Raw genomic sequence first — 23,673 nt, 5'->3', positions numbered from 1 at the left:
TAGCACTGCTCTTCAGATTTGCTGCACACGAAGTCCTAGATCCCCATACTTGCTCCAATACTTGGTCCCATCCAGGTTTCTAAATTTGCCAAACTCACAGGCGTAAGGTGATGTCTTATGGTTATTTTAATGTGTATTTCTAATGATTTTAAACATCTTCACATGCTTATGAGCTTTCTGGGTTTTCTCTTCTGCAAATTGCTCATTTTTCTATTGAAGCTGCTCGTCTTTCTTGCTGATTTAAGGAATTGCTTGTATATTAATCCCTTACTGGTTTCAGACATTGTAAATATCTTCTCTCATTCTTTTCACTTTGCCCATGAAATCCTTATTTGTATGTCATCAGATTCATCAACCATTTTGCCTTAAGGGTCGTGCCTCTGACGTTTTGTTTAAGGAGTACTTTTTCACCCCAGGTCACAGATACTCTCCGTCGTGCTCTTCAGTGAACTTAATAGTTTTTGCCCTGCACATTCGATCCGGGGATGTCTTAGAGCTGACTCAGCAGAGCCAGGCGCACTCAGGTGGGCCCCTTCTCTCTGAGCCCCTTCACTCCTCCGCTGGCACTGCCCAAGGATGCCGGGCAGCTGTCAGGCATCACTTCTGCTACCTGACCCCACAGGGGGTTAGAGTCCAAGAAAAAGGAAGGCAATTCATCAGCCTTCCCGGCACCCAGCCTTCCTGGCACAGAAAGGGCATCCTTCATGGGCCAAGATCCCTTTGTATTCTTTGTGGGTGCTGCCAAGTGCGCTGATGGCACCTTGGTCTCAGCTCAGAGGACAGAGCTCTGGGCTACACTGTCATTGGCTACCTAGGACAGACCTCAACTTCCTCACCTGAGCAACAAGGGGGGTGAACCCAGTGGTATCTAAAGGGTCTGCCAACGCCCGAATCCCAGAGCTCAGTGCCGTCAGGAGAGGCTGGTGCATTTGTTTCCCTTCTGGGAATTTCATCAGCTGCTAAAGGAACGATCCTGCAAAACAGCGCAGTCCCCTGAGCTGGGAACCTGATGATGTGCCCCCTGGTGGCCATTTCCTGACAGAGCTCGTCCTGGGAAATGAAAACGACATCACCCTCAGAGTACATACAGACTGGAGCTCAGAGCCCAGAGCAGGGAAAGGGCTGGGCAGAAGCAGAGCCTGCATGGAAGGCAGCCCCCTCCAGCCCCCAGGGCAGTGCGGCAATTGCTATTTTGGTTTTTCCAAGGTCTTTCCTGGACCCATGATTGCATTCCAGAGTCTGGGGATTAGTGCTGAAGACTATTTGAGCCCTTGCACCTGTCTAGACCTCACTGGACAAGAGGACCTGAATTTCACTTCTCCTCAACACACCCCCCTCCATTATGCCAGGCCCACATCACCTCATCTAGGAAAATGGACCCATAACTCAGGATTTTTCACACAAATACAGACACACAAGTTGATAAGCACCTTAGATTTACTCTCCTCCCACCTCTGAGGCCACCTCGTTTAATTTATATATACATAGTATATAAACGGCTATACGACATTTGTTACCAACATTAACACAAGTTTAGGCTTTACTACCGTGTGAAAGTTTGTTAAAACGCACTCATCGTTTACTCAAAATAGATCTTTGTTATTACATGAAAACAGTAAGAAGCTTGTGTAACACAGGCGGCAAGCATTCAAAATGAATACATGAAGGAAATGGTTTTCTCTGGCTATATCAGCCTCAATCTTTAATGCTCTTAGTAAAAAAGTCCACTAAACAAAATGGAATCCTGGGGGCCACATTACATGAATCATTCATTAAATAACACTTCTGGAACAACCCAGGATCATGTAAGTATAAGGGTTAAAGAAGGTCATATGTACCAAGCACAGGGCAGAGGAATAGACTGGATCTGATAATTTTACCCTAAATGAAAGGCGCTTGTGGGCAACAGCTCTGCCATCGGTACACATGGGCAGATGTTTCCATATCCGGCCATTCCCAGATTTTACTGACAAGTCTTTTTCCACAGGTTCTCTGCCAATGACGTTTCCCCAGCAACAGAAGTTTGACATCACTGCTCCCAGAAGGGAGAATCAGCTCTCCTCGTTTGGGTCAGACAGGCCATGAGGTTTGGTGCAACCAACAGAACCAACCTCCCTGGATCCTGGAGGACCCAATGCCACTGGAACCAAAGGCTCCGTGCCTGGAAGGCAGGAGGCAGGTCCAGGGGGAGGAAGAGAGGCTGCTACCTGTCTGGAATGAAAGCATGAGGTCTTTTTTTGTAAAGGCCAGAAGACACAGCTGTGCTGAGCTGCGCTGCCTGAAGCCTGCAGAACCTCCACATGCTGGGTGAACCAACTCAAAGCCTTTCTCCTCCTGCACATGAACAATGGATTCACCCAGCATCCCCTCCACTACTGCTTCTACCCTCCTGACAGCTCGCCAGGGGAGCCGGCCGACGTTACCACCGTTTTCCAGAGAATGCCCGGCCAGCGGGCTGTGACTCGACCACTGCAGGGCCAGACCAAGTGGGAGCGCCACACCGACCTCCAGGCCTCGGGCCAGCTGACAGGGCGCTCCTTCCCACCTCAGCTCTCCAGGGCACATCTACTCTCTCTTCTTCCACCATTATTAACGCTCACAGTGCACAGATAGGGTTTCCCTGTGCCTGGGCAGGACTCTGTGTAGAATCACTTGGAATGTGCGACGTCGGGGCAGGGGTCTGTGCGCTCATCTGGTCACCGTAAACCCTCCCTCCCTGCCGGTCCTCACCTGCACTGCACTGTTTTCTGAGGGCCACCTGTCCTTCATGTTATGAGCAGCCAACTCCTTCAAGGAACAACAGACGGCAGCCCTGGATGAAGGTGTGGCGTGCAGCCCCCATGTGCCAAGGGCAGCTGCTGTCTTCCAGCAGCCAGCCAGCCCCCAGCTCCGCTTCTCGTCTAGCCCTGCTTCCTGCGCCCCAAACAGCCAGCCTTGCTGTGTGCCTGCGGGTGCACAGGGAAGAGGGCTGAGCTTTGGGGCCATCCGTGCCCTCTCTGAAGCTCCTGAACCCGCCCTATCCGTTACGATGAAAGGTGGCTTCCCCGTCCCTCCAGAGATTCCAGTTTCAGCCTCGGTCCCCAGGACTGGAATGTGGGGGGCAGAAGTGAAAAGAGGCAGGGGAGACCTGAACAGGGGCACCTAGGAGAAGAACAGGGAGCTCAAGGGGGGGTTGGTAGCAATGATGCTAAACGTTCTAATTTCAGCTCTCCTTCCAATACCCTTTTTTCCTACCCCTTGAAGAGCTTTAAAACATTGGGCCTTGATTCACAGATAAAAGGGGTGTCAGCTGGAGAAGCAAAACCAGGAGCCTATGGTCACCTTCCTCCCGCTGAGGGCAGTGAGGCCTCTAGTACCGAGAGGAAATCCCACCCAAATATACCCCTGACTGTCCCCCCGCAGGACAGGAAACCCAGGCATGGTCCTCATCACAGTCAGGCTAGCCTGGGGAAAGAAAAGCAGTGTCTACGTGGTTCCCACACTAGCACACTTGCGGAATGGGAACCCTTGGACTTGGCCCCTGCCAGAGAGCATTGAGCCACATCCCCGCCCAGATACAGCATATGGGACACCTCACACACTGATGCTCGAGATCTTGCCACGTCTGACACCCGAAGGCACTTTTAAGGTTTTTCCAACATTATTTCATCTATCCCAGGATCCAGCCCTGTGAGATCGGTTAACGTCTGAGAAAATCAAGGTGCTAGAACAGCTAAAACAAAGGTGTGTGGCGGAGCGAGGGTAAGGTGGGGGTCAACTTTCTAGCATCAAGGATGACAAAGGGCTACAAAACTCCAGGCCTGAACCAAGTCAACCCCTGAGCCTGGGATTTCCCCTGGCTAAAACCTCCAGAACGCTTTTCCTATCATTAGCTTCAACCACCAGTGAACTGAGACTGCTCTTAGCTGGATTTCAGTTAAAGAATGTTTATGTGGTCATTATTTTGCAGCGTTTGTCGACTGCATCTTTTCCCTTTTGTTTGCAAAAGTAAATCTCAAACCCCATATAGATGTTAACGGATTCAGACCACATTCAACCAGATGTGAATAACCTCTCCACTAGGGCAGGAGGCATTCACCAGGAGGGTCTCCTCTGCAAGGAATGTTCTTCACTACTTGCTGAATGTGGATCACAGGCTCAGACCCCAGACCATCTGGGGTACAGGGCTACATGGCAACACCAATAGCACACGGGCTCAAAAAGAAAACAATACATTGGGTAAGTTGTTCTAATCGACGTTTAAAGCTTTGTGTGTGTGCTTCTAATATAAAAAGATTTGTCTCCCCTCCTTAGCTTCCCATCCTATTTCACCATCTGTTCAAAATTATGTCCTGGAAAGCCTGAAAATTCACCTGCTGGCTATCCAGAAAATTATGCAGATGCAAAATCAGTGGAGAGACAACTCTGAAGTTTACATCTGAGGATGTTGCCAGCATAACTTTCATATCCAGATACTTTGTTTGATTAAGAATAGGAAATTCTATTATAAGAAAATAAAATTACCATGGCAACATTTTCCCAACACAGTTCGTAGTCACATGGAGTTTTAAGTGACACTAAGGTAGCTCAATAACAATTCACTACCAGTAATGACCAAGTACGACTGAATTCCCTAAAATGACATCCTTGCTTTCCCCATCTGCTCAATAACTCTTGCAACAGTTTTTGACTATTAAAAACTACCAAAATAGGATTTTTTAATTTATCAAGATCACATAATTCAACCCAAAGTATTCTATGCAATTGTGGTGGAGCTATTCAGATTCCGGACTTCTATGAAGAACAATCTAAAGGGCAAACTTCCAAAACGGCCTCCTGAATGGTACTGGGCAACCCAGTCTGAAATTTCTAGAGACCTCAGGGATCATATGCAGATCTAAATTTTGGAAAACTATAATCAGTCAATATTTTGACAATGAGAGAAAGAAAAGTAACTTTTCAGAGCACTGGGTTAATTATAAAGCTTTATATGCTATAAAGCTCTAAAAAAGTTAACACACACTTAACTCTTGTTCATAAAAAAATGAGGCCCTTAATCTAATTAAGATGATTGGGAAAGGTGCGGAGGAGTAATTGATTTGGGAGATCTTCTGAGAACAAGTACACAGGGTCAAGTATCAAATGACACGATTCAAGTGACAGGTATTCGGCTGCCACCTAAAAGGCTGATGACAGCAGCCTCTCCCACCTGGGACTGCAAAGTGCCACCGTATGAATATGTGACTCGCCTACTCTAGTTTGTGGCCAACTGCAAGGAATCCTGATATTCTCATTTCTGCTCATGCTTATAAGTTAATGATCCGGTAGCACTGGTTACTCAATTTTAAAAATATTCAGATATACCCTGCAAATAAATACAAAACATTTCTGTATCCCTACAGTCCCACTACCATAAAAGGTTATATATAAATTTAATGAATTCAGCTTTCTTAACCACTTTCTCAGCTTAAGTTTGTCCTTACCCTAAGGGAAGCCATGTTCAACTTATATCTAAAATATATTTAAATATTCTAAAGGTATCATATCAGACCTAAGTTATCAAAAAATGTAAACAAAATTTATCCATCTTATAGTTATAAACCACTTTTTAAAGTTTTTAATTCACCCTCTACTGGCCCTCAAAAAAAAAACCTAACCAAGTCACATTTAGACTGAAAAGCTGATACAGATTTTTAACTGGTTCCTCAGAGACAACTGCCAATTACTTTAAACTACTGTTATTGAATCTAGTGGTTTATTGCATCACTCAATTTAAAAGACCAAAATGATTCCATTTTGGTCTTCCAATAATGCTATTTCTGAATAAGCCCCCAGATTCTGCCGTCCGAAGTAATCGTGCTGAACTGGAGATTCTGCAGTAACCCTTGGCACAAACCTGGGACTGGATGTCAAGCAATCTTATGCTTTCAACTGCACCTATGAAAAATCTCAGCTCCCGGGATCAATCCGCTTTGGTTGAAAGGAACTTCAAGGGTGGAAACTTAAGGTGAAGTCGAGAAGCAAACAGGGGAACACCGATGACCCTCACAAGAAAATCAAAGGATCCGTTCATCCCATGATGTCATCCTCACACTCCACAGTCAGACTGCTTCTCCTGAAGCTGCCTCGTCAGTATCTGATATGAAGACAGGAAAGCCACTCCTATGTGGAATAGGATTTGCCAGAGGTTCCTCAGCCCATGCAGGTACATGTTGCCCAGGCAAATAAAGAGCAGCATCAGCACGACCTTCATGGTCCTGGCTGGACTGTAGAACAGGTACAAGTAACACTGAAATGACACCAGAAGAGGAAGTCCCATCAGAGATAATGAAATGGCCAAGGTCAGACACAAGATTCGCTTATTGTACCTGCCACGCAGTGTCACTTCATACACATTAGCTTATTAAACTGAATTCGTTACAATGGAGCTTGGACTCACTGGATCAGCTGCTGTTAATCACTGGATGAAAGTGGGGATTTGGAAGAGGTAAGAAAAGTGAAAAAGACATCACAGGAGGAACTAGAACATAGCACTCTTGAAAGAATTCAAGAAACACAGACAGAAATGCCCAGGCTGTGCTGCAGAGAAAGAAGAGATGCAGGTCAGGGGTAGACAGCCAGGCCAGAACACCCTAACAAGATCGACAGGCCTCCAGATGAATTTTCCTTCAGGGGGGTCATAACAGGTGAGAAAGCTGCTGAGAGAAGCTGTGCTTTTACTATTTTAGCGTTTCCTGAGTTACAACTGCATAGGGGACCACTGTTCCCTAGACAGCCTCCTTGTTATGTCTTCAAAAGCATCTCTGAGGACTTCCCTGGCGGTCCAGTGGTTAAGACTCCATGCTTCCACTGCAGGGTGCACGGGTTTGATCCCTGGTCGGGGAACTAAGATCCCACGGGCCAAGTGGCACAGCCTAAAAAAAAAAAAAGAGAGGAAAAAAAAAAAAAAAGCATATCCGACTCAGGGAAAGGTCTTATAGCAGGGAGAGTGACTGATACTTCCTGTAGGGCTATCACACAGAAAGAGGCCATTCTTGTTCTGCAAAAGGTGGAAATCATGTTTTGGTTCAATGTTGGGTTTTTTGTTTTTTGTTTTTTTAAAAAGACACATTCTCAAAACACAGAACAATCTGACAAAAGCTCAGGCGGGGAGGGAGAGAGCTCCCCATCGAAAGAGCTATCCAAGTAAGACTGCAGTTGAGGGGATGAAGGTGGAACTGTAAGATACCTGCAGCCCTGAAATGCAGGCTCCAGGAAACTTCTCCTGGCAACACCCAAGGTCTTAGAGACTTGTTTTCTAAAAAAATGAGTGCATTTTCAATCTTGGGATGAAAATTTCTTTTTGCACAATCAGGTAATTCTTAAAAACAGGCCATCTAGGATGTATTCAGGAGAGAGAGGAAGTGCCCTGAGAACAGAACTTTTCATTAAAAAAAAAAAAGAAGAAAAAGAAGAAGAAGCTTAATCATGCAGAAAAGGTACTAAAATCCTAGTCCGTGTGGAGGATGAGGAAAGAGAGTCAGGTTTTTACTAGAATTACCTCTGCCTATAGGGGATTCAAAAGCTCCTTTTCACCCGACTCCTTAAGTACACAGCTTATTTGAAAATGACTAATAATCAAAGGGCTCTAGTTAGTGTTATAATTTTTGTTTCATTTCCTAAGGACAGATTTGACTCAGATGGTATTACTATTAAAAACAACAAATTTTTTAACCTAGTCCTGTGTTTGAAGAGAAACACATATACGGGGGCTTCCCTGGTGGCGCAGTGGTTGAGAATCTGCCTGCCGATGCAGGGGACACGGGTTCGAGCCCTGGTCTGGGAAGATTCCACATGCCGCGGAGCAACTAGGCCTCTGAGCCACAACTACTGAGCCTGCGCTTCTGGAGTCTGTGCTCCGCAACAAGAGAGGCCACGATAGTGAGAGGCCCCCGCTTGCCGCAACTGGAGAAAGCCCTCACACAGAAACGAAGACCCAACACAGCCATAAATAAATAAATAAATAAATAAATAAATAAAAATGAATATCTGCTTACAAAAAAAAAAAAAGAAAGAAACACATATACATAGGTGTCACTTCTGCAGAAGGACATTTCTGTACTTGGACGCCCCGACAATAAGCACGAGGCAGGACCCTGCCTCATACTGGTCGGGCCCAACCCAATCCCCACTGCAGTCTCACCCCTCGCTTCTTGGGAGCCCAGTTCAAATTCCTGGTTTCTGTCCTGCACTGTCAAAGGCCCTGAGGCCTAGAGCAAGTGGCTTTCCCTTTCTGAGCCCAAAGGTCTTTTCTCTGTAAAATGAGAGGATTGGGCAGGATGGGTGGAGGGTCCTTCCACTAAGGGCTGGTACTATATCCATCATTTGAACCAAGGCCTTGGTGGAACAAAAGCAGGATCTAGAAACTTGCTGATGGTTCCAACAGAACAAAATAAGGCCATGGGTTTAACCCACTCACTAAAACATCAACGTTTCACCCACCTGGAAAATGCAGGCTACAAAAGGAATAAGAAAAGCCAGAATATTTCCAATTTCTTCACGTGCAACCTAAGATAAATATGAGGAACACAAGGAAAGGAATATTTAGAGGACACGAAACATTATGACGTGAAGTGCTTTACTCCGCATTGGGTCTGGTATGGTTGACAGTACAAAATCCCCGGCTGGGTGAGAAATAAGCCCCCATTCACGCATCGCACCGGGGGTGACATGAAATCCTTCCGAATGGCCTGGACCCACCAAGCGCCCTCCAGTCCCCATGCATGTGTGCTGAGCCCTCAACGTGGAATGCCCCCACCCCCAGCCCTGCCACCTCTCAAAATCCAACTCATCTGTAAGTGCTAAGCTTTCCCCAACTCCTCCCACCCCCCGGTACTGCCACCTCCTTAGCGATGCTGTCACACTCTGCTATGTGCCCCAACTCAGGGACTATGTCTTGACCAACGAACACCTGTTCTAGTGCATACAGACACTCGGTAAGCATCTGCTTATGAGTCGTCATAAACAATAGGAGTGGGAACCACACCACACATTGGCCAAAGACGGGGTGAGGAAACAGCCAGCCACCACTCACGGCCCAGGCCTGCTGCTGTTCCCCAAACGCTTTGGTCCCCATAAGCCACCTGAGATTCAGTCTAAGCTGCGCTTCAGACTTTAGCCACCACGTGCCTCGGTGCGAGCGTTACGGCTCTGTTTTTAATAGCAACATCTATCTGTTCATGTTCATAGTGGTTCCATACTTTTTCTTAAAGTGTTGGAAATACTTCAAAATTAAAAAATAATATTTAAAAAGCACTGAAGTAGAAACGTGCTTTGAGATGAGCAGGCTGGCGAATCAACTTCGCGGTGACACAGTTCTTTTGACAAAGACACCAGGAAGCTGGTATCTGAATGATATCAATCAGACTATGAGGCCACTCTCCCTAGGGGAAAAGAGGGCCTGAACGTTAAAGTCTGAGCATCAAACTTCTGCCCTGGATGAACAAGCCAGCCCCCGCAGTGACTCCTGGAGTCCCCAGGGCCATGGGGTAGCCTGATGTCCTTGAAGCAAGTTTTCCATTTCTCACCAGTATCCCAGCAGGGCCCTCTGGCGTCTTAGGAAAACAGATACAAAAGAGCAAGTTTCATATTTGTTCAACTTACGACAAAGAATGAAACGAGAAGTAAAAATTTTACTTCAAATTTTAAAATGTAGTACATAATAGCCTTATAAATAATATGTATCCCCATCCGTTTCTTCCATCATGTGTCTTTTGATTTAAAATGTATATAAAAGGTTACCTGTAAAGAATGTTCTGCGAGGTGAATTCCACGAATGAGGTTCAGAGCAGCGCACATGATGTTGAGAATAAGAGAGAGGATGCCCAGGGCTGTCACAGGTTCCATTCGGAAATTAGGAGCTTCACAATGAAAAACGAGAAGTGTCTAGTGAAAATAATTTCCATATGAAGGAAAAATAAAGACATTAACTAGACTTCTGCTAATGAAAAGGTTTATTATGTTAAACACACAACTGCAAACATATTAATTTAAAAAGCAGCTGTAGTTAGAGGGGGAAAAGGCAAGAAATGAAGGACAGAATGGATCTGGGAATCCAAGGTGAATTTCTTCCAGAAAGAGGCCACTTCTCTGAGCAAGCACAGATTTTTCAAGTGCTTCATTTCCTTTCTATTTAAAACAGTGGTTCCCAACCAGAGACGATATGGCCCCTCAATCAATGTCTAGAGACATTTTGGGTTGTCCCCACTGGGGACAGGTTGCTACTGGCATCTGTCGTGGGTGGAGGCCATGAATGTTTCTAGACATCCTACAATGCACAAGACAGCCCTCACAACAAAGAACTTCCAGTACAAAATGTCAATAGGGCTAAGGTTGAGAAATCCTGATTTAAAGCAGTTTATGGCTTTAGCTGTAAATTGGTTGTCAAATCCTGAAGCATTTCTATTACACAGCTCAACCCTCAGCTTGTAAAATGTTCCATTCTTTTTCTGACAAGCACAACATTCAGTGTCATGTGTGCTTCTGGAGCAATTCACAGCAAATGCAATTTTTTTAATTCCAAAATTATTGGGAAGAGGAGGGAAACATTGATTATTTCAGCTACAAGCTGTTTCTGGAACTCTAATTAGGACAAATGATCATTCTCTCTTTAAAGATAACTGCTGAAACGGATTCTGGTTCACTCAATTAAATAGTGTCCCACCCATTCCCTTGCTATGCTCCTTTTAGATCATCCTTTCTTGTCCTTACATTTCCCACATACGCATACACACACACAGATATCTAGCCACAACCCAACTGACGCCTACTGTTAGTGTGTTAGAGTTTCCACTGAGCAATTCAAAGTTTCTGTTAGAACAGAGCATGCTACCTGTAAAGGTTCTAGCCTTGGAACAATAGGGGGAGTCAAACCAGAGTAAAACATCCTAGAAAGACAGGCAAGTTGACACTTTCTGGATTTTCTCCTCTTGTCTAAGTGTTTATAAGACAAAACATACATCACAAAGTTACCCTGTCTACAGACACGGCAAAGGAGAAGCTTGGGGTCTGATTACCCAGTCTTCCTTCCACAAAAGTTAAGTTCAATCCCAATATAAATTACAACAACTTATCGAATGGCATAAGAGCCAATCCAGGAATTTACTGGTTGAAACAGATCAAATCGAAACACAAAGTTAAGCCAAAACTGTGAACATTTTTAATACACCACTTTCAAAATTCAAGCAATGAATTTAGTATAAAACTGTTAAAACAAAGTAATTAGACTGTTATAATGCAGATGGTTCTGTCTTCCAGGGAAGGATGCAGCTTTTACACCGTTACAGAATTCTTAGAATGTAAATATCCACTTTAATTAAAGATTGGTTTAATTGTGTGTAACTGTAAACAAGGAATGCAAAAAAGCATGCTTTGCTATGTGCTAGGCATTGAGCGGCTACTGGTGTTAATGCCAGACTAAGTCTCGGACGCCAGGGCACTGTGAGCACGTTCATTAACACCTCATTCCTCAGATAAGGACTCGGAAATCCAAAGGGTTAGAGGGATGTTCCCGGGTCCCCCAGAGAAGCAGAGAGTGAGAGGTCTAGAAGCCCTGGCTCTGGCCCCTGCCCACTCTCAACCCCACAGCCCTCCACTCCCTCCATCAAGGAGCGGGGGTTTCTCAGTGGAGATTCCCAATGTTTCACTAAATGATGAGATAAGGACTCACTGTCAAAGGAAAAAAGGAGAGAGAGAGAGAGAGAGAGAGAGAGAGAATGTACAAATCTGTACAGTTCAATACGTGACTTCCAGCAAAAGAGAGTGAAAATCTCCTTTACACCATTTAAATGTGCAGATTTCACCCTGGTTAAGAAAACAACCTGCCAAGTCACTCTTCTCCTGAATTTCGTCAAAAGAGTTGCCTCTCTTCAGATCGACTCACTGGTCACAACAGTTGAGTTTTTTGTAACAGCCACCTGGAACAAGATCAGCCCATGTTTCTCCCCAGGTATTTTATACACTGCCCCCCACCCAAACACCTTCCTACTTCCTACTAAAACAGTCACTGTGCATTTGAAATACACAATCTCACCTCACCTTTATCAACGTCAGAGAGCAGCAGGCCACTTACCAGGCTCCAAGTGCATCTGTGGGTGACCGTTCATCACCCCGTTAGCCACATCTGTGTCCTCCAGAGTGAGAACCACTGGAGGCTGGAACTTGAGTTCCTCCTGAATCTTTTCTAAGCTGCTCTCCATCTGGGTGGAATTTACATAGTTAAAATGCCACTTCACTTTCTGAATGACGCTGTCTGCGAAAAGAGAGCGACCCAAGCTGAGTGTCTTCATTACAATGGATGTTATAAGACAATACGTACACAATGAAGTTTACACTTCTAAGCAAGCTAGTAAGTCAGCCAGACTCTGAAGAGTGTCAACTACGCTCTTCTACATGAAGGTCAAATGATTAGTACGTATCAGGACTGGTCTCATCAATCTCTTCAAAGCAGGATAATTAAAACATGACAGTCTGTCCATCGGAACCTCAGTGGCAAGGGAGTCAGGGGACAGAGGCTTGAGTCTTAGCTCAGCCGCGACTCCTCGTACAATCCTGGGCCATTCATAGAATATTTCTAAGATAGAAAAACGGGGACAGTCATTTTTGACCTGATTATCCCAAGAAAAGGCGTGTGAAAAAAAATTACAAATCATTGTGAGTATGTTGTGCAAACTAGGATTATATATCTGAAAGGTACTGGTTTTAATTCCTTTATTTACATTAGTGTTAACCATTACCAAGTTTTAATAAGTATTTGAAGTGAAGTTTCATACATATTGGCAAAGCAAAATCATGTATAATTCTAAAAAATCATGTATAATTCTAATATCCACATACTTTTACTTATATTCTACTCGCACTCAGTAATGAATAAACGTGATGCAGGGAAGGGTCTCCTGTGAGACCAAGCCCACCGCTTTGGAAGGAAGGCGCATGCAGAGATGAGGGGAGAGAAGAACACAGGTCTACCAGCTGCCCATCAAATAAGAGCCAAGGGATGCTGCAGCTGTGGTCCGACTGGGGACAGCACGCCCTTCAGAAGAAGAAGTGGGGCTGAGAGCGGCAGCTGGACCAATCCTCACAGGGAGACTCAGGCAGAACTCATGGTCTATGTCACAGGGCTACCAGACTGGGGCCCGAGTATCAGGGAGCTCCCCAGCACCAAAAGGGGGTGCTGGCCCCATCACTGATGGGCCAGCCAGAGACCACATGAGGGGATGTGAGCAGTAGCTGCCAGAAGCATAAGTGGCAACCCTTCCAGGTGCCAGCCCTGCACCTGACCCTGAGTACCAAATGCTGCCAGCCCCTCGTTCAAGAGCATCACAGGGACCATGGCGATTTACACTGAGACCAGAGAATGTCCCCCAACTCCCACCTCTACTCCTCCTCTCCAGGATCTCAAAATGACTTGAATCACGGCTGACAGACACTGATAGCATACGCTATAATTACCCTGCTGTGTTCCAAAGCCCTGAGCCTCCACATGGCCTCTCTGGCAGGGCCTAGAAAAGGAGTATCCTCTTGCAGAGCTGTGCTCCTCAAACCTCCGCATGAAGGACCAGTTTTTTCTTATTTCCAAATGGTTGCAGACAGATACTTTGATAAAATACAACTGAAAATATCGCAGGAGTGCCAAATTACTGTAAGAATTTCTAAACTCTTATTCTCACTCTCTGTACGTCCCTCATGCTGGAAGAACGGGTACCACCCTTGAGCAGCGCTGCTCTAGAGCAGGGGTTGGCAGTGTTCTCAGAGTGCCAGAGAGTCAATGTTTTAGGCTTATGGGCCCTAGATGGTCCATCACAACAGCTCACCTCTGCTAGGGAAGGGCAAAAGCAGCCACAGACAACCGGTTAGTAATAGAATAAGCATGGCTATGTTCCACTTTATTTACAAAAAACAGACCCTTGGCCCACAGTTTGCTGACGCCTGCTCCAGAATAAGATACAGGTTTCGCCATTCTTCCACCCTGCCCCAGGCTCTGGAGAGATGAAAAGCCAGAGGGTTCAACCTCCAAGCTTGCAGGCCCCTTCCACTGCTGTGAAATCTCATGGTATAAGGCTGCTCTCCAGTGACACGTTACAGCACCTCCAGTGGTTTTCCCTGACGGTCAAAGCCAAATCCAAACTGGAAATTCTACACATACAATGCCGCGAGAGAGAACAATCAATACGAACGAGGGTTACGAACCAAATTCGAGAAAGGCGTATGGCCTGGAGGCTAGGCCAATGCAGGTGGTGTCATAGGAAGCTGTGAATTCCCACCACAGGGTCTCCAGGAAGCAGAAGGCCATGGCTGCTGGACACTGGCGGGAGCAGATAGCCATGCAGGCTACATCCCTCGAAGAAGAAAAGCTGGAACAAAAGAGCGTCATCTGCGTTACCAGGGAACAGACCCATGTACTCGCATCCCACACCCAGACGCCACGTTGCCTCAACTCTGGATCTGCTGGGCCTTGAATAGTCCTGGAGCTGTCTGTTGCATCTCTTCAGCTAGACCTGCCGGGGACCGTGCCTTTCTTATACTTCCTCTAAAATGTATAGTGGCATTTGCCACTGACAATGTGTGGTCACTCTAACTTATTTATTATTAACTAAGCTATGGGACCGCTCACCTGTAAGGAACAAAAGCCTTAGTTTCCTCTGCGAAAATAATGGTGAATATTTAAGTCAAAATACAAATGAGTAGAACATTTTACATTCTACTTTTCAAAAAATGACTGAAGTGCCCAGAACTTCATTTGAAGTGACAGGTTTTTTGTTTGTTTGTTTGAACAGAGAAAAGGTTTCCTATTGGAGGTACAGCACAAAGTTCGCATAGACTGTTAGATAATCACAGCATAATGAGGAAGGGACCACCGAGGAAGGTGGTTTCAGGCACCCAGAGAGAGGAGCTGTAGATGTGGGCAGATGCAGCTCAGCTTTTGCCCCTGAGCACCCAGAGCCCATACCACAGGGTGACAGCTTCATATGCCTACCATCTGGATCCCTCCTTGGGCCACGACCCTTCTCGCCTGACAGTACCACCAAGCCTGGAATTAGGCCTGGACTTTTCCTTTTGTTTTCCTAATTCTGAGACTGAGTTCCCCTGAAACGATGCCACCTTCTCAGGTCAATCAAAAATTTACTATTCAAGGGGAACAAAAAGAACTTGGTAAGTGAAGGCCTAAATTCTGGAAAACAATGGTGTAAAATCTATAACAAGCCATTTTGAGATTTCGAAACCTGCCTTGCCCCATCCCTCCGTAGAACGGCTTTTTACTCTAACCCCTAGAATAAGAAATGACATAACACATGAGGAGCAGACCTTGGTGCCTGGTTGCCTCCATTCAAATCCTGGCTCTACCATTTACTACCAGTCTAACCTTAGAGAAGCTGTTTAACCTTAGTTTCCTCCTCTGTAAAACAGGTATAATACCATTATCTACCTCATAAGCCCATACAGCACTTAGAGTAGTACCTGGCCCATGGAAAACAATCATATTAGCTCTTATTACCATGATTATTGTAACCACTTGATTCCTACTCCCACTGGAGCATTTGCCCCACTGTGTAACATTCAGTTATATATTTCTCTTGTCCCCTTATTAGACCTGGAGTTCCTTGAGAAGAGGGACCTACTTACGCTCACTTTTACTCCCCTGCTCCTGTCATATAAACATTTTTTACTTTAAAATGTTTAAAAAGTGAAAAAATTAAAAAAGCAAAAACTGAAGGCAGGAACTCTAAGTCTTTTCTCTGATTTTCTTGGCTTCCTCACTCTCGTCCTTTTCCTTCCTGACATTTTAATCTAGTATCTCCTTTCGACTCACCTTTTTTCCACCCCTGCACCTAATGCAGAAAAAACTACCAAACTAAAGGCATGAAGACTGGGTAACCAGGGCCTGCCGATGCTCACGGCCGCTCTGCCAGCTGATTCACTTTGCCATACGGCAGAAACTAACAGAACATTGTAAAGCAACTATACTCCAATAAAAACTAATTACAAAAAAAAAAAAAGAAAGAAAGAAAGGTGGGAGTTGGGGCAACAGTGCTTGAGTCCCTTTGATTCTATTGTAAATACACACAACCTTGGACTGCTGTCTGATGTGAGACCTGCTTTTAACACACAGCGTCATCAGCATAATGTCACCTCTGCACGTGGTTAAGATGTTCTTGAGCAGTGAACATGCTTGCTTACTGGATACTGAAGTCAAGTCCTTCTGCAGAACCTCGACCTGGATACTGGGCCAGTCGCAAGGCTAAAGTCTTGAGCCGTCTCCTGCATTCCAGAAAATCTTGGCTGTGGTAAAAGTCAGTGGAGGCCGAGAGGGGCAGTCCATCTCTCACCCTAACCACACAGGCAAAAAGGATCATGGACATGGTCCACAAGAGAAGTCATGAGGACACCTGAGGAAGGAAGGTCACCTTGTTACTGAGGGCCGGGTGATGAGCCAGGGACACCACCGCCCTTGAAATGTTCACTCTGGGTTGTTTCACCCTCACCCCCACCACAAATATGAATGTGGCTTTTATTTTTATTTCCCTGCCCTCTACTGCTATGTCACTCCCAATTGTCCTCCCTCCATTAGCCTCCCTGTCTCTTCTTCACTTGTAATCCTCCTTTTCCTTCTCTCTAATGAATCTCTCCATTTGCAGAATTAAACCAACTGGGATGAGGGAACAGAGACCAGAACGGCTCAGGAGCAACAGCAGCGACAGTGGGGAACAGGACAAAGGCAGCAAGATGGTCCCAAAGGGCCAGGAAGAGCCTGACACTGATGCAGCAGGGGTGGGGTCCAGGGACCTGGGCATTTCAGGTCATCCAGCGAGGTAGGTGCTGAGCAGTTTACTTGCCATATCCTCACCTGAAGTGGAGGGCTTCTGAGCATTTAACCTAAAGCTGGCAGCAAGGAAAGCAGAAGGCAAAAATAAAACAGAGAGGATAGTATGACCTACTGAATTTCTGCACATCTGACACAGAGCCAGTGTTCAAAATGATGAGAGTTCCTACAGATGGCTAAAGGAAGTCACTTAGCAAATAAGATACTAAATTTTGAGCCATGATATGTGACCACCATTAAGCAACAAAAGGAGACAGATTCTGAGGCCTCATGGCACCTGTGGCAAATTAGAACAAGGTGCTTCTCGGGGTAGAAACAACCCTGGACCAGCTCTGCTGGCAGGTGGGTGTCAGCCCCCATCTATTAACTCTGCAGGTGCTCATACAGGGCATAAATTGCACCTCTGCATGTGGCAGCCCTGCAACCAGGGATTAGTGAGGAGGCTAGTACAGCTTTGATGCATCTTCCTATGGACCTACACATCCTGTTTCACAGATCCTGTTGTCAGATCCTCTACCTGGATAGGATATTAACAGGTATGGGCACTGGTGGACTTTTCTCCCAAAGAACACTAGGGATGTAATTTGGCATCTCAATTACCACGAGCTATAGGAAACAGGAGCCCCAGGATGTACACTACTCTCTTCACCTTTGTGCCTCTGTGCACTCTTCGCCTATATCTACACTCCTCTGATCTCCCCAGATTCAAATCCACACCAAGGACTGTCTCCAATACAAAATTAAAAGTAAAATACCATTTAAAATCCAAAAAATGATCTCAATAAAGCTATATTTTATAGCTTTTCCATCTGTAATGGATGAATGGATAATTATTCCCATTTTATACATGAAGAAACGGCAGTGGTATAAAAATAAGAGATGGCAAAAAGAAAAATCAGTCTACCAAGCAACAGACCATACTCAGCCCATTTGTCCCATCTCCCCACACTTTCCATTGAAGGGTAAAAATGTGAAAAGTCTCAGGAGATAGAAAAGGAAGAAATAAAACTACTCCTATCTGCAGATGGCACAATTGTCTACATGGAAAATGCCAAAGAGCCTACTAAAAAAGAACTCCTAAAATGAATGAGCTCAGCAAGGTTGCAGAATATAAGACCGATATACAAAATCAATTCTTTTTCTACGTACCAGCAATAAACATATAGAAACCAAAATTAAAAATAAAATACCACTGACAATCATCCAAAAAAATGATCTCAATAAAGCTATACTTTCTTTTTTTTTTTTTTTTTTTTGCGGAGGCCACTGCTGTGGCCTTTCCCGTTGCGGAGCACAGGCTTCCGGACGCGCAGGCCCAGCGGCCATGGCTCACGGGCCCAGCCGCTCCGCGGCATGTGGGATCCTCCCGGACCGGGGCACGAACCCGTGTCCCCTGCATCAGCAGGCGGACTCCCAACCACTGCGCCACCAGGGAAGCCCAAAGCTATACTTTCTTTAATGCAATACTTAGGTGTTAATCTAACAAAACATGTATAGAACTTGTATGCTGAAAACTACAAAACATTGCTGAAAGAAATCAAAGCAGTCCTAAATAAATAAGGAAATATATCATGTTATTAATTGGAAGACTCAACATAGTAAAGATATCAATTCTCCCCCCAAAGTGATGTACAGGTTCAATATAATTCCTGTAAAAATATCAGCAAGATAGCTTGTAGATACAGATAAGATTATTCTAAAATTTATATGGAAGGGCAAACAAGCTAAAATAGCTAAAACAATTCTGAAAAAGAATAAAGTGGACTGTACCTCACTATCCTATTTCACGATTTACTGTATAGCTACAGTAATCAAGATTGTGCAGTACTGGCAGGGGGACAGACACACAGATCAATGAAACAGAATACAGAACCCAGAAACAGACCTACACAAGAACAGCCAAATGATTTCTGACAATGGTGCAAAAGCAATTAAATGGAGGAAGGATAGTCTTTTCAACAAATGGTGCTGGAGCAATGAATATATCTATAGGAAGGGAGGGAGGGAAGGAGGGAGGGAGGAAGGAAGGAAAGAAAAAAAGAGAATCTTGACCTAATCTCACACCTCTCATTATTTTGATGATAATCAAAATATATCATAAATTTAAATGTAAAAAGTAAAACTATAAAAGTGGAAGAAAACATAGGAGAAAATCTTCAGGACTTAGGGGAAGAGTTCTTATGTACGACACCAAAAGCATAACCCATAAAAGAAAAACAGTAAATTGGATTTAATCAAAATTAAAAACTTTTGCACTGCAAAAGTCCATGTGAAGAGGATGAAAAGAAAAGCCAGAGACTGGGAAAAAAATATTTTTAAACCACATACCTAATAAAGGACTCTAGATATCTAGAATTTTTAAAGAACTCTCAAAACTCAACAGTTATAAAACAAATAATTCAGTTAGAAAATGGACAAAGTACATGAACAGACATTTCACCAGAGGATACAGAAATGGCAAATAAGAACATGAAAAGATGTTTAGCATCACTAGCTATTAAGGGAAATGCAACTTAAGATCACAATGAGATAATACTACATACTTATTGGCACAGGTAAAAATTTTTTAAGTGATAATATCAAATGCTGGCAAGCATGCACAGCATTTGATGTGCACATAATGTGTGAGAACTGGATCTCTCACACGTTACTGGTAGGACTGTAAAATGGTACAGTCACTCTGGAAAATACTTTATTTTAAAACTAAGCTTGCAATTATCATACAGTCTATCAATCATACTCTGTACTATCTCTGCAATTTCCTGTCAGTATAATTACTTTAAAGTAAAAACAGAAAAAAAAAGTATTACCTTAAGGTTTTTATATCACTTGAAGTATGCTCATACTTGCTTTTTACATTTAAATGTCATTTAAAAAAATCTCTACTAGTAGAACAATAATCTTTTATGCTAATTAACTGTAATTCTGATGATTTATGCATGAATGTTGAAGGGCATGTTTTATAGGGAGCAGCTCCATTCCTACATGACATTTCTAAACTGGTAGGTACTATAATCTCTGAATTCATTAAAATAAAAGCCACTTGCAGATAACCAGTATTCAGTTTAAAACAGGAAAGCAGTGGCATAAATCTGGAAAATCATGTCACAGTTACAGAAAAAATATTATCAATTACACAAGGACAAAGGCAGCCTAAGAGTGCTCACCCCGACATACAAATCTGTCTTACTAGCTCCTTCTACAGGCCAGCAGACCCTGTAACCTGGCACTACGTCTGGCACATATTAGGAAGCCCTCAATAAAAACTTTTTTGTTGTTGTTGTTGTTATTGCGGTACGCGGGCCTCTCACCGCCGTGGCCTCCCGGACGCGCAGGCTCAGAGGCCATGGCTCACGAGCCCAGCCGCTCCGCGGCACGTGGGATCCTCCCAGACCGGGGCACGAACCCGCGCCCCCCGCATCGGCAGGCGGACTTTCAACCACTGCGCCACCAGGGAAGCCCAATATAAAAACTTTTAAACTAATAAAACTTATTAAAAAAAGTTAAGTTTTAAAACTAATAAAAATTTTTCCACGATAAATCTCTACTTGGAGAGGAAAAAAGAGGTTTACATAAATGAAGTTTTAAAAAATAGAAACTGAAATAGTAATCAAATATAGCACTCTAGTTACTATTAGGTTTTATCAAAATTATATTTTAGTCTGTCTCTGCCATTTCCTAAATCCTTTTCTCAGCATCTATTTATAAACTGCTCATGTCAGAGATTATCCATATTCTACCAGCAAAAGACTGTGCTTAGCTGGAGGGCCCCCTTGTTCCAACTGGTTTCTTTTCCTCCCTGTATCTTAACCCTCTCTCAAACCCCTGCCACATACACTTCTCCTCCCTCCAAAAGAGAGACAGAAAGAAAGGGGGAGAGACAAACAGCATTAAATGACCAGGCCTTGCAAAATAGTAATTTAAACAAGCAAAACAAGTTTCACTTGGCACACAAATATTCAAACACAAGCATTCACCAAAAGGCATTACCCACGCCTCAAATCCAAAATACAGAAGACAGGGGCTTCCCTAGTGGTGCAGTAGTTAAGAATCCACCTGCCAATGCAGGGGACACGGGTTCGAGTCCTGGTCCGGGAAGATCCCACACGTCGCGGAGCAACTAAGCCCGTGCACCGCAACTACTGAGCCTGCGCTCTAGAGCCCGTGAGCCACAACTACCGAGCCTGTGTGCCTAGAGCCTGTGCTCCGCAACAAGAGAAGCCCCCGCAATGAGAAGCCTGCGCACTGCAACAAAGAGTAGCCCCCTCTCGCCGCAACTAGAGAAAGCCCGCGCACGCAGCAATGAAAACCCAATGCAGCCAAAAATAAAATAAATTTTAAATAAATTTTTAAAAAATACAGAAGACAAAATAGAGTTATATCACCCTTACTGAATTCACCTTCAGTCACAGGACTTGAGAACTGGTTACCTCATTTGTAGTTCAAGAAAGTGCCTTGGTTCCGCATTGCTTGGGGATGGGGTAGGGAGAGGGTAGAGGTCAAGTCTGTCACTTGTTAGGAGCTAAGAAGAGTGGGGGGCTGAATTTGATAGCAACTAATATTATATGCCAGGCACTGTGCTAGGAACTTTTACACTGATAATGTTATTTAATGCTCATAACCATCTATGGGGTAGGCATAATCTACACTGGACAGAAGGGAAAACTGTAGCTCCAAGGCTTAAGTGGTAGAGCCAGTATTCCATCCAAAACCTCCTTACTCAAAATACTGGAAAGCCTATGATCTTTCCACTACACTCTGCTTCTCTAAATCCAATCTTTGGGATTACAGCTACTCTATTTCCCGAAAACAATTCCTTCCCCTGGAGCACTGATACTTAGAACTAATCAGAGACCTGTTAATAAAAGCAGCCAAGGCCTAGGATTACACTAGTTACAACTTCTCCTTACTCATTGTATTACTTTGGATAAGTTGGTTTTCCTCTCTGAGCATTGGTCATCTTTGGATGCGGTGGATCTCTGAGGCTCCTTTTAAGAATAAAAAGCTCTGGGACCCCAAGATGTCCTCTGTGTTGTAAACACAAACTCTTAGAGCTATAACAACATTGTCTAAAATGTATTTTCCAGAGCAAACTGTGATGTCAATTTAATTCTGTTTAGCAATATTAATGCACTTTCAATTATTTACATTTTTATTTTACTAAAATTATCTCTATCAGAATTAATTCCCTTCTTTGTAAAATTTAATGAAGATTTACCCTATCCACCGTCTGAGCTTTATTACTTTTCTGACCGTGTCACAAATTTCACCAGTTACTTTTAACCACTGGGAATATTCTTTTGTGGCTTTGATGTCTACAAACCTAATTAAGCACCGGGGTGCTTAATCCTTCTGGCTCTGAAGTCTAGATGTAATACTGTAACAGACACAAATACACAGTACCTCTGAACATCTGATATTCAGAAAAGCTGGTCTAGTGCACCCAGTATTTGGTAAACCAAGTCTTATAATATTGGCACGCGAAGGGAAGTTTGCTATTAAAACACTCTACCTGAGTTTCGTGGATAATTAAGGAAACAATCATCCCCTCTATCATTTGGACACACCCCGTCTCCTCCCACTGGGGGCAGCGCTCTACCCGCGTCGGCCGCTGAGGGTTCCTGGCAGGCGCGCACCTCGGATCGTCCTGTTGTCAGGAGAGCAGCCGGCGGCAGAAAAGAGGGGGCAGAAGACTTCGGGACGCCAGACGAAGCCCTGGAGAGCTAAGCCGGGCCTGAGGGCTGGGCGGGCCCGGGGGGGAGGGACGGCCCTCCACCTCCAGGCCCGCCCTGCGCCACACCCGACGCCGCCAGCTCTTGACTAACAGACCGCAGCGCCCGCCTCCGCCCGCCAGCCCTCACCTCGCCCCGACAGCGGCCTCCGGGAGTCGGCGCCCTCCCGCCGCGCCGCCACGCCACCCTCAGCCTTCTCCGCAACCTTAGCCCACCCGGCGAACCTGGCCCAGGTCACCGGCGGCGCGCATGCGCGAGTCTTGAAACACCACCCCACGCCCTCATTCGCTGCTGCTGAGCAACACCCACACCCGAACCTACCAATCCTGGTGCGCCCACACTGCCTGGTCCCGGCGGAGTCTTGAATGAAGCGGTTCTTAAAGGACTGCGACCCAAATTTAGATGGGGCGTGTGTGGGGCGCGCCTCCCAACTTTCCTCACATCTGTTGGCTCTCACCCGCGGGGATTTGAGTTCCAAGCCTGTAATTCCCACGTCCGGAGGTGAGAGAAGTTTTGCAGTTTAAGCTCAGTTCCTGCCGGGTTAGCGAACGGACTGACGTGGAGGCAGGGAAGTTCCGCGTGACGCCGCGACACGCCCGGGGCGTGGGTTCAGTTGTCTGCTTGGCGGGAGGCCCGAGATAGGCAAACCAAAGAGCACAGCCACCTGCCAGCCTGGCTGAGATGCCAAAGTCCGACCCCCAGGAACACACCCCAGTCTGAGGGTGGACGTACTCACAGACAGATGACCGGCTGAAGGGAGATTGGGAAGGAGTGTTCATCCATTTATTCATTCAACAATTTTTGAGCACCTGCTGCGAACCAGACACTATGCCGGGCACTGTGGACACAGCGAGTAACTCCTGACAGTAAAAACTGTGCTAGCAGAGCAGAGTGAGAGCACCCATCCCACAATACACAGCTCGTGTTTAAATACAAACCGAGCTATGTGCTCTTCCGAGAGGAGCACGGGTTTTGAAAGAATTTACAGGAGCTTCTGGTCTGGACTTGGGGGTTCAAGGAGGCTTCCCTGAGAACGTGACATTAAACGAGTAGTAGCTAACTAGGCAAAGGGAAGAAGAGTGTTTCAGACAGAGAGATGTATAA

General features: G+C 45.0%; 1 protein-coding gene across 3 annotated transcripts; it reads right to left on the bottom strand.

Moving 5' to 3' along the window:
- Positions 1–1,310: 1,310 nt before the first annotated feature.
- SEC22C (SEC22 homolog C, vesicle trafficking protein) lies at positions 1,311–23,107 on the bottom strand. Of its 3 annotated transcripts, none has more exons than XM_079932804.1 (7): positions 22,891–23,107; positions 16,195–16,403; positions 14,206–14,369; positions 12,089–12,268; positions 9,760–9,878; positions 8,461–8,526; positions 1,311–6,268 (listed from the first exon to the last, which is right to left on the bottom strand). In XM_079932804.1, exons 2-7 carry the CDS (start codon positions 16,374–16,376, stop codon positions 6,068–6,070), a joined length of 912 nt encoding a protein of 303 aa, XP_079788930.1. In that variant the 5' UTR covers positions 16,377–16,403; positions 22,891–23,107; the 3' UTR covers positions 1,311–6,067. The 3 variants fall into 3 exon arrangements, with proteins under 3 accessions (XP_079788930.1, XP_079788929.1, XP_079788931.1); XM_079932803.1 differs by lacking the exon at positions 22,891–23,107 and adding an exon at positions 22,699–22,829; XM_079932805.1 differs by lacking the exon at positions 22,891–23,107 and adding an exon at positions 22,474–22,673.
- Positions 23,108–23,673: the final 566 nt, after the last annotated feature.

Source organism: Stenella coeruleoalba (genome assembly GCF_951394435.1).
Source record: "Stenella coeruleoalba genome assembly, chromosome: 10".
Lineage (NCBI taxonomy): Eukaryota > Metazoa > Chordata > Mammalia > Artiodactyla > Delphinidae > Stenella > Stenella coeruleoalba.
Note: the sequence above shows the minus strand (reverse complement) of the source record. Positions and strands in the feature narration are given on the sequence as shown.